The sequence below is a fragment of the Lissotriton vulgaris genome, chromosome 3_2, assembly GCF_964263255.1.
Source record: "Lissotriton vulgaris chromosome 3_2, aLisVul1.2, whole genome shotgun sequence".
In the NCBI taxonomy this organism is placed as follows: Eukaryota; Metazoa; Chordata; class Amphibia; order Caudata; family Salamandridae; genus Lissotriton; species Lissotriton vulgaris.
In genome coordinates, this window is record NC_141690.1 from 182687994 (window position 1) to 182699691 (window position 11698).

The 11698-nt window shown below is 45.0% G+C and overlaps 1 protein-coding gene across 1 annotated transcript in view; it reads right to left on the reverse strand.

The window, feature by feature from the left end:
* LOC147725487 (vimentin-like) overlaps window positions 1–10582 on the reverse strand; it is a 96188-nt gene extending 85606 nt beyond the window's left edge. The window contains exon 1 of the mRNA XM_086964161.1: window positions 10078–10582. Within this exon, the coding sequence (XP_086820287.1) occupies window positions 10078–10555 (478 nt within the window). The 5' untranslated portion in view covers window positions 10556–10582. The remainder of the gene's footprint in view (window positions 1–10077) is intronic.
* Window positions 10583–11698: the final 1116 nt, after the last annotated feature.

Sequence of the window (11698 nt, forward strand, 5' to 3'; positions counted from 1 at the left end):
AGTAATAGATTGCAATTTAGTGTGGTAAGGTGAGGTATGGTGTTATGTGGCATTTGGGGATGTGGTACAAATACCTTTAAGGTGATAGGTAATGATATGGCATGCCAAAGTCAGAGAAAGTGTGGTATTGTGTGGTAGTGTGTGTGTGTTGAGAGTGGTATGGTACTGAGAGATGTGGTCTTGAAAATTGATGATGTGACATGATGGCATATGTTGGTGTATGAGCTGTAGTGAGGTAGACTGAAGTGGAGTGGTGCAATATGAGATTGTCTTGTTTGATATGTTGGTGTGTTCGCTGGTGCGGTGTGGTGATATGTACTAAGTGAACTTTGTTTATGTATGGTTCTGCTGTGTTTTGATGTGTAATGTAATTGCTCTTATATGGATAGTTGTGGTATTGAAGGGCACGTTTACTGCATGGTGTGGTGTAGTCTGATGTGGAACCATAGGGAACTATGGGAGGGGTTGATGGATGGGTGTGGTGCAATATGATAGCATGTGATGTGGCTTAGTATAAAGTGTGGAATGTTGTCATTTGGTATAACTATACTTGTATCTGGTGGTGCAATGTGTAGGATGTTGCGTTTTGGTGTGGTGTAGATTGGTGTGGTGTGCATTAGTGTGGTGTTAGATTTAGTGTTGCTATGTGGCATATGTGGTATGGTGAACAGGGAGGTGTGTTGTGGTACAGTAGGGTGTGTTGTGTTGTACACCATAGACTGTATGGTCCTGTGTGGAGTTATGAAGTCAACAAGGGTGCTGTGAGGGGCGGCAAAGTGACAGGAAGAGTTTTGCCATAATAGATAGATGGTTTATACTAGATGTTGAACACCCTCCTTTTCTGTGTCAGACTTGTGTCTTGATGTAACTTATGTAAAGAAGCAGGTAGGTGTGGTTTAGAATGATGTGGTGTTGCAGTGGGTGGTATAGGGCGGTGTGGGGAGTCAAGTGTGTTCTTGGCTATTGTACTACATTGAATTGTATAGTAATTACATGGCAATTTGGTGTGGTAAGGTGAGGCATGGTGTTATGTGGCATTTGGTGATGTGGTACACAGACCTTTAAGGTGAGACTTAATGATATGGTGTGCCAAAGTCTGGGAAAGGGTGGCATGGTATGGTAGTGTGTGTGTTGAGAGTGGTGTGGTACTGCGAGAGGTGGTGCTGAAAATTGATGATGTGACATGATGGAATATGTTGGTACATGATATAATGGGCTGTAGTGAGGTAGACTCAAGTGGAGTGGTGCAATATGAGATTGTCTTGTGTGGTATGTTGGTGTGTTCGGTGGTGCGGTGTGGTGATATGTACTAACTGAACTTTGTTGTTGTATAGTTCTGCTGTGCTGAGCAATGTAATTGCTCTTATATGGATAGTTGTGGTATTGAATGGCATGTATACGGCATGGTGTGTTGTAGTCTGATGTGGAAGCATAGGGAACTGTGAGAAGGGTTGATGGATGGGTGTGGTGCAATATGATAGCATGTGATGTGGCTTAGTATAAAGTGTGGGATGTTGTCATTTGGTATAACTATACTTGTATCTGGTGGTGCAATGTGTAGGATGTTGCGTTTTGGTGTGGTGTAGATTGGTGTGGTGCGCATTAGTGTGGTGTTAGATTTAGTGTTGCTATGTGGCATATGTGGTATGGTGAACAGGGAGGGGTGTTGTGGTAAAGTAGGGTGTGTTGTGTTGTACACCATAGCCTGTATGGTCCTGTGTGGAGTTATGAAGCCAACAAGGGTGCTGTGAGGGGCGGCAAAGTGACAGGAAAAGTTTTGCCATAATAGATAGATGGTTTATACTAGATGTTGAACACCCTCCTTTTCTGTGTCAGACTTGTGTCTTGATGTAACTTATGTAAAGAAGCAGGTAGGTATGGTTTAGACTGATGTGGTGTTGCAGTGGGTGGTCTAGGGCGGTGTGGGGCGTCAAGTGTGTTCTTGGCTATTGTACTACATTGAATTGTATAGTAATTACATGGCAATTTAGTGTGGTACGGTGAGGTATGGTGTTATGTGGCATTTGGTGATGTGGTACACAGACCTTTAAGGTGAGACGTATTGATATGGTGTGCCAAAGTCCGAGAAAGTGTGGCATGGTGTGGTATTGTGTGTGTGTGTTGAGAGTGGTGTGGTACTGAGAGAGGCGGTGTTGAAAATTGATGATGTGACATGATGGAATATGTTGGTACATGATATAATGGGCTGTAGTGAGGTAGACTCAAGTGGAGTGGTGCAATATGAGATTGTCTTGTGTGGTATGTTGGTGTGTTTGGTGGTGCGGTGTGGTGATATGTACTAAGTGAACTTTGTTGTTGTATAGTCCTACTGTGCTGTGATGTTGCATGTAATTGCTCCTATATATGGATAGTTGTGGTATTGAATGGCATGTATACTGCATGGTGTGATGTAGTCTTTGGTGGAACCATAGGGAACTAAGGGAGGGGTTGATGGGTGCGTGAGGTACAATATGATAGCATGTGATATGGCTTGGTATAAAGTGTGGGATGTTATAATCTGGTATAAGTATACTTGTATCCGGTGGTGCAATGTGTAGGATGTTGCGATTTGGTGTGGTGTAGATTGGCGTGGTGTACATTAGTGTGGTGTTAGATTTTGTGGTGCTATGTGACATATGGGGTATGGTGAACAAGGAGGTGTGTTGTGGTACAGTAGGGTGTGTTGTACACCATAGAATGTATGGGCCTGTGTGGAGGTATGAAGACAGCAAGGGTGCTGTGAGGGACGGCAAAGTGACAGGAAGAGTTTTGCCATAATAGATAGATGGTTTATACTAGATGTTCAACACCCTCATTTTCTGTGTCAGCCTTGTGTCTTGATGTAACTTATGTAAAGAAGCAGGTAGGTATGGTTTAGACTGATGTGGTGTTGCAGTGGGTGGTCTAGGGCGGTGTGGGGAGTCACGTGTGTTCTTGGCTATTGTACTACATTGAATTGTATAGTAATTACATGGCAATTTGGTGTGGTAAGGTGAGGTATGGTGTTATGTGGCATTTGGTGATGTGGTACACAGACCTTTAAGGTGAGACTTAATGATATGGTGTGCCAAAGTCTGAGAAAGGGTGGCATGGTATGGTAGTGTGTGTGTGTGTTGAGAGTGGTGTGGTACTGCGAGAGGTGGTGCTGAAAATTGATGATGTGACATGATGGAATATGTTGGTACATGATATAATGGGCTGTAGTGAGGTAGACTCAAGTGGAGTGGTGCAATATGAGAATGTCTTGTGTGGTATTTTGGTGTGTTAGGTGGTGCGGTGTGGTGATATGTACTAACTGAACTTTGTTGTTGTATAGTTCTGCTGTGCTGAGCAATGTAATTGCTCTTATATGGATAGTTGTGGTATTGAATGGCATGTATACTGCATGGTGTGTTGTAGTCTGATGTGGAAGCATAGGGAACTGTGAGAAGGGTTGATGGATGGGTGTGGTGCAATATGATAGCATGTGATGTGGCTTAGTATAAAGTGTGGGATGTTGTCATTTGGTATAACTATACTTGTATCTGGTGGTGCAATGTGTAGGATGTTGCGTTTTGGTGTGGTGTAGATTGGTGTGGTGTGCATTAGTGTGGTGTTAGATTTAGTGTTGCTATGTGGCATATGTGGTATGGTGAACAGGGAGGGGTGTTGTGGTACAGTATGGTGTGTTGTGTTGTACACCATAGACTGTATGGTCCTGTGTGGAGTTATGAAGTCAACAAGGGTGCTGTGAGGGGCGGCAAAGTGACAGGAAGAGTTTTGCCATAATAGATAGATGGTTTATACTAGATGTTGAACACCCTCCTTTTCTGTGTCAGACTTGTGTCTTGATGTAACTTATGTAAAGAAGCAGGTAGGTATGGTTTAGACTGATGTGGTGTTGCAGTGGGTGGTCTAGGGCGGTGTGGGGAGTCAAGTGTGTTCTTGGCTATTGTACTACATTGAATTGTATAGTAATTACATGGCAATTTAGTGTGGTACGGTGAGGTATGGTGTTATGTGGCATTTGGTGATGTGGTACACAGACCTTTAAGGTGAGACGTATTGATATGGTGTGCCAAAGTCAGAGAAAGTGTGGCATGGTGTGGTATTGTGTGTGTGTGTTGAGAGTGGTGTGGTATGTACGGTCCCTCTAAGTGTCTAAAAACTGGTGAGAGATAGTTTACGTATTACCCTTCAATTTTTCTCTACACCCACTCAAATGTAAAAGTAAGAGCTTTTAAAATGTCATGCTTTCACTAGCCGGCCGTCTATGAGGCCCATGTGCCTATTTCGCGCCACGCTTTCACTGTCGAGCTGTGCTTATCAGACCATGCCAGCTGCCGCCCAGCGCAGAAGCCTCTTCGTGTCTTTAGGCCCTAACAAAAAATAAAACGTACATTTTCCATCATGTTGAATATCCAGGACGTTTTGCCGCCTTTCGGGGTTGGGGCCAGCCTGTGTTACTGTTATAAAAAATATGCCTAACCATATTGCTGGACAATGTGCATGTTGTACAAGAATACCATATTTATCAGTCCTGCCACACACACACACACACACTCATAGGTAGAGCAAAGCCTCAGTTGGATAACACAAGATTTTAGTTTTATTTTTAGTAATTGATGTCCTTTGTTTCAGAGGCCTTCAAATAGGCTGTGCATTATGTTGCACCGTGGAACTGACAGTCTAGGTTTGTGATCGCACATTACACTGTTAAAGAAACAGGCATTACCCTGTTTCACAGCACCCAGATGTCCCTACATACTGACCCATATTAATAATCTCCAACACATTACCCTCCCTTAGAAAGAAAACACAATACACAACACATGTCTTTATGTATTTATTTTAGTAATTGTCACTTACATTGTGCATTTCAACTTTGGCTGTGCATTATGTTGCACCATGGAGCTGACAGTCTAGGTTTGTGACCGCACATTACCCTGTTAAAGAAACAGGCATTACCCTGTTTCACAGCCCCCAGCTATCCCTGCATACAGGCCCGTGCTTTTTATCCCTCAAACATTAAGTTCCTTTAGAAAGAAAGAAATGACAACTGCACAGAGGGTGATTTTATTTATATCCCCTATTTTGATCTCCAGAACAAACATCATTTTACATCAGAGACATTTAAAATATGTATTTTATTTTTTCCTTTTCACAATAGGAATCATTTTTACACCACTTCCTTAAAACTTGAGTTGTGCAAGATATTGCACAGGCACCATAGCAGCCTGGGACTGCTGTAGCACAGTCCAGCATGTTACAGAGCACTGTCTGAACATGTTGCCAAGCCCCTGCTGTTGCTTTACAAGATGTCCATGTTTATCACCCCGAATACAGTACCACATATGAAAAAGAAATAACAATTGCATAACCCTTGTTTTTATTTTCATAAATGCTGTCATTTTCGACCAGAGACTTTTTAAAATTAGGCGGCAAAATTACCACCCTCGCAATCCAGTGGCCTACCTCCCCTCCTCTTTTAGGACCCAGGGCTTTCCGGCCCCTTGATGCCTATGGCACGCCACCACGCCTCAGAACACCACTCAGGAACTCCAAAGGCCACAGGCACGCCTCCTGGGGGCTGGCCTGTTGCCCCAAAAACACCCTGCAACACTCTAGGGCTCCCATTCCACAGATGGACCACGACGCCACTCAAGCAACATCAGGCTGCAGCCGCTACTAGCCAGTGGACATGTCCAGACATGTCCCTGCATGCCCAGACATGATCCTGATGGCCCAACAAACATGGCGCACACAGGTAAGTCTCTGCTCATCCACCCCACAGCCCTAAACACCCCTGAAGGCCCTACTGCTGCCTTGGCGCTAACCCTAGCCACCTCACACCAGCCCTCTACTACATCCCTTACACACAGCCATTAATTCACGTGTGAAGGACACTCACTGCCTACACCTGCCCCCGCTTTCACCACGGTCCCTCTGGGGGGCGTCCTCAGGCCCTGGACTTCCGGCCCTGACCTTCCACCCCCCGGAAATCCGGCCGGGGGCTTCCGGCCCCAGACTTCCTGCCAGGGGCTTCCGGGGGAGGGATTTCCGGGGGAGGGACATCCGGGGCGGGATATCCGGCTCCTACGTCACTTCCGCGGGGCGTTCCCACCTGTCAAAAAATGAATGGTGATGAATGGTATCATTCCCTTACTACTGGGTTCTGCCAGAGAAAGTGTGGCGGAGCAGGACTCACAGCACTGTAACCCATACTCTCTATTCACTGTACTCAATAAGCAGTGCTATACTGACCAGACAATGGATGGAGTACAGAGGAGGTAAACTCTTATCTATATTCATGGGCTAGCAAATGTACTTGATTATTGAATCAATACTGGTTCTTGTATAGGACTATTGACTATATATAGAATGGGACTTTTTCATGAAATACGCAGTCAAAATATAAGCCTAAGTTAAGGCATGACGGCAGAAGATTCATGTATGTAGACACATTTGGAATTGCTGACCACTTGATAGTTGCAAACTTTGTACACCAATAGTACCTTTTGTAATGTTAATGAAGGTGACGTATCTCTTCTAGGAGTTGTTACTGAAGAGTGACAAAGATCTCGAATTATAATGTATAATTTGACAGAGAAAGGATTGTGTTTCAGTGTAAAATAGGTTTATGGAAATAACTAGTTCCGAAGCCGCTCCTTCACTTTTTATTTACACATTGTTAGGTAAATGGTGCATGCATTGAGGCTTACTAAAATAGACAATTATTGACAATTGTCTTTGCCCTAGAAAAGAAACAGGATACCTTGTGCTTAAAATGGTCCTTGTGTTTCTCTCTTGGGCTCGGAATAGCGCCCTCTGCAGCTTCCAAAACATATGTTATGTATTATCTGGAGAACAAGTAGGCACCCTATTCTTCTCTTGCCTCCTAGGTATTTCGACATGGAACTGTCATTCTAAATTGATACAGCCACGCCGTGGACTGGCCCCTGGCTTTAGAGCCATCTCCATTGCCCAAAGTAAAATGGTAACTGCAACAAATGATGAACAGAATGCTGAATTATTTAAAAACGTTTTCCTCCAGTCAAGAGATCTGGGTTAATCCATTGTTTGTTTGCCCACTATGCCACCCCAGTTTTGACCCAGTCCTATACAAATCAGTCTTGACCCTGTGCCTCATGGGTAGAGTTGAGACCGAACTGCCAAGCCAGGTCCTCCCTAGACCGGAAACAAGCATCCTGGGACCGGTAGCTAGCCCAGCTGATAAGGGATGTCAGCCTGAAACTGGCCCCAAGATGCTTGTTTCCGGTCCAGGGAAGATATGGCTGGCAGTTCGGACTGGACTGTTTCCATGAGGCACAGGGTCAAGACTGATTTGCATAGAGCTGTATCTGAACTGGGGTGGCGAAGTGAGCTAAAGAATGATGATGGATTCAACCCAGATCTGTGACTGGGGGTGAGTGCCTGAAAAGTTTCAGTGCTCCATCCACAATCTCCTTGTGTTTGCTTTGTTCACACTAAGTTGACAGGATATGCCCAGATGTGGGTCCCTTACTCACTTTGCCACTGGATTCAAGCTAGCCTGGCTGATGAGGGCTGTCAGCCCAAAACCATTCCCAGGATGCTTTTTTCCGGTCGGCTTGGCAGTTTGAACTGGAATGTTCTCATGAGGCACAGGGTCAAGACTGATTTGCATGTAGCTGTGTCTGAACTGGGGTGGTGAAGTGAGCTAAAGAGGGCTCTGTCCATCATCTCCTTGTGTTTGCTTTGTTCCCCCAAAGTATATTGGCGGCACATACATGTAGTTATAAACTGTAGATCATTAACACTGGTTAGGCCTACAGTGAAGGAGGTTTTGGTAATGGAAAATAAGTCACACTCTTCAGAAACAAAGTTGGTCTAATAAAAACAAGGATTGCAAGACCCCAATGCAGGTCTGCCAAGTATCACGCATCAGGTGTGACGCTCAAGCATTTCATTGTGGTGTTGCGCATCACCGCACTGAAATGCATTGTCACGCATTTAATGCCACTCTAAAACTCTGGATACCAGGGTGCCAGCGCGTTCTGCTGGCGCTGTGCGTGCTGCTCCACAAAGACGTGCTGCTAGCGGCTGGGCTCAATAAGTTAATAGTTAACTATGCCTGCTCTCTGCTCTGGAGTGGCTGAGAGTGTTGCTACACTGTTAAAAATCTTCCCGGCAGCCTGTCCTGCTTGGCTGCATATTTCCTGAGGCCCGATGCGCCATGCGGCTTTCAGACAAGCACCACGTGACCGGGGAGTGGGGCCTGCTATCAGCAGTTGTTGCTACTGGCTGTGGGGGGCCTGGTATTAATAATCCGGATGTGACCGTAGTGGAGGAACTTCGGGGTAAAGTCATATTCAGAAGCGGCGCCACAGAGGACTCAATCTGAGAATCGAGTCTTCGGTGCTGTGTGCTGTTGACTGCGAAATAAAAACCCCGGCGTTAGGCCAGATCGAGTGACTGAATAATTTCTCATTCACCGACACTGAGCCACCTCGCATCAGAGGCATCAACATCGTGGTGATGATCGCGGGTGCAAAGTGCGGCCGGGCGGGGACGAGTCAGAGAGTAACATCACAAGGATCACTTAATGTGATTTTTAGCTCACTTGTTTGGTATTCCGCACTTTAGCTGAATGTTTAATGTGTTTGGGAGCGGCTTATTTGTTGCACCTTCGCTGTTTGGATTAATCCGACAGCTTTGGGTGTGTTGTGTACAGTTGGATGTCAATTTGTGCACATACTAACTTATTGTTTTAATATTATATACTGTTTGAGATTTCTCATATCCCTTTGTGGGGGATTGCTTGTAGTTTTGTCATTCACTGCTGGCTTATACCATATGAGCTAGTGTTATTAGCTAACAATATGTGTAGAACTGCTCACAATAATTTATGTCTGTCTCTATTTGTAACTACTAAATATCACAATGCCTTCTCTAAGATCACTTACAGATAATCAATTACAGGCTTGATTTGATCTGCTTCATGCTGAAAACGGGTCCCCATCCATAATTAAATTTGGGTATTGGAAGTGCTGTTGGAATTGTATTTGTTCTTTTATTCCTCTAGATTTTTATCCCATATCGGCGGGCTCCTTGCTCACTTTGCTCATACCTGTGATTCACTCTGTACTTATTGCATGCTTGCTACCAGCCAGGCATCGTACTGACACAGATTTCCTTGAGTGCTCACCTTTGCGTATCGGAATTTGCTTGTCTTTCCTCTTGGTGGACTATAAGGTGTTCTTTGCGTATACGTTTATAGTAGTATCATTTGTCAGCATTAAGGAAGTATCTTCATGATTACGTTTTAACAAATGAATATCTACCTGGCTACATGACCATCATATTTGGAATAATTCTTCACCCCCTGCTCCTCCTGGGCCGATGAAGACACCCTAGGTAAGTTATGAATGGGGTTAAAATGAACAGGGATAGGCCAGTAGGGTCGACCTCTCCCAGTGAATCGTGTTTTAAGACTCGGGAAAGACCCAGAAAAATAACCAGGGGTTAAAACAAGTTGGCAGTGGGGCTGAATTCTATGTGTGTCCAGGAGTTTTCAAGCATCAAGAAAAAAGGTAAAGGTAACCTTAGTGAATAATGGAGTGCTGGAGAGAGACAGAGTTTTGTCTTGTGACAGATTCTGATATACAACATAAACCATGTATATTCGCAAAACTATTTTAGAGGATTAGCTGTGAGTCACTGCTTTTAATTGGTTAGTGCTCTTCCATCTCAGGTGCTTTGCTGCAGTTTTAAGATCTTCCGAGACTTTCTCGTTGCTCAAATTTGTGCAATTTTTGATAGTTATATGTTTGCCTCGTCTTCATTGCTTAATTTTGCTCACAATAAAGTGTCACTCATAGTTGTTAAAATGTCACTCATACATAGCTGTGCCAATGGTCTTAATTATTAACTTTCAATGAAAAATCTATTTATATGGTGATGCTGTTCTGACCAGTTAAGCGAGCGAAATATAGTACATTATTTGTGTAAATTGTAATACATACCTAGGTGACCCTTTTGAGTATTCAGATATAAAGTATGTTCCAATTGATAGAGCAACTGGTGGATATGTAACTAGCCCTGTGATTGGTCGCTCACCTTTCAACGTCAGCTCCTCTTCACATTTCGCCCTCCAGATGTCGATCTCTTCCACCAAGTTCCCTCGCTCGATGTCGGCCGCCCCCTTCTCCTGCGTCAGCCTCTCGATCAGCTCCTTCAGCTCTCTGAATTCCCGCTCGTACTCGTCGGCCACGCCGGCGCCCTTGGCCTTGAAGCGGCTGCCCAGGGCCTCCAGCTCGGCGCGCAGGGTCCGGTTCTTCTGCTCCAGGGAGCGCACCTTCTCGATGTAGCCGGCGAAGCGGGTGTTCAGCACCTGCAGCTCCTCCTTCTCGTTGGGGCGGTGGAGGTGGACGTCCGTGCCCACCTCCGGCCGTCCCGTTCGACCGCGGCAGGGGCTCGACGCCCTCTGGGCCTCTGAGGAGGCTGAGAGGAAGCCGACGCGAGAGGGGCTCTGGACCCTCATCCTGCTCGAGCCGCTGACCGTCAGGGTCTGCTGAGAGAACGACGTGCTCCTCATGGCTCAAGACAAGCCTGCGAGACCCAGAACTGGCAGGACACCCCTTCCTACCGGTATTTATAGGAGGCAGAGGAATGTGGCAATTACCAAGTAACTGTGGTCCGAGCATGGAAGGGTTTAAATTAAGAACATGGCCGCTCCAAGTTTGACATGGCCTATATCACGAGCTCTCCCAACCCTCCATTGTAATGAAGGTCAGAGCGCTCCAGCGCGTGCCTGGAGTTCTGCACCTCCATGCCACATATCTGCAGAGGGATGTGTTGGGCAGATCACGGGCCCCTGTACAGGAGGAGCCATCAGGACCCTGCTTCACACTGCAAGGAGGACTAGTGCATGGAAATAACACAAATAACAAAAAAAAGGCCGCAACAAAAGTCTTGCAGTCGCAGTGGCATACTTTGAGAAGAGCCTGGTGACCTTCAGGTAAAGCGTGTTTTTGCCCCTTGACATAAATCCTTAAACCAGTGAGATTTAAAAAAAAAGGGTTTTAAGTTTGGGAAAATGTATTATTTTTTATTTGCAGACGAATTTGTAATTTCATCTGAGTGGCCTGTGGACGCAATAATATGCTGCTTCACATAGACTTATTAGAAAGTGTCTGTCAATTAGGCCTTCACATGGATGTCAAAGCCCTGTTCCGAGTCAGTGTCACAGATTCTGAAAGTGTTACGAGGCTATACAAACGGCACAAAGGTGCAATAGAAATGCTGGTAACATACTATGCTATATACAGGGCCCCTGGAATTATGCAATTGGGCGGCCTCTGCGAATTTAGCGTAATTATCGATTTGCCACACAATTCATCATCTGCATATAAGCTGCAGATTTTAACCCCAAAAATTTTGTTTCTAGCCCAGACGGTTCAAAAGTTACTAAAAGTGCAGCAACGCGTGTCGCTGCGGGTTGAAAGTGCCTTTGAAAACTTGGGATGGTCAACTTTCTGTTGCTTATTGGTAAATTTGGGTGTTAAACTGGAACCAATGAGGTGCAACCAATTCCAAGACAGTGTTAACAAGTGTAACAAGCATTTGCAATGCAATAGGTCTCGCATTTACGCTAGTTTGAGCTATTGGCATTGTAAATGACAATGCCTTTTATTTATGCTTTTTAAACCAAAACATAAATATAAGGCATTGTCATTTA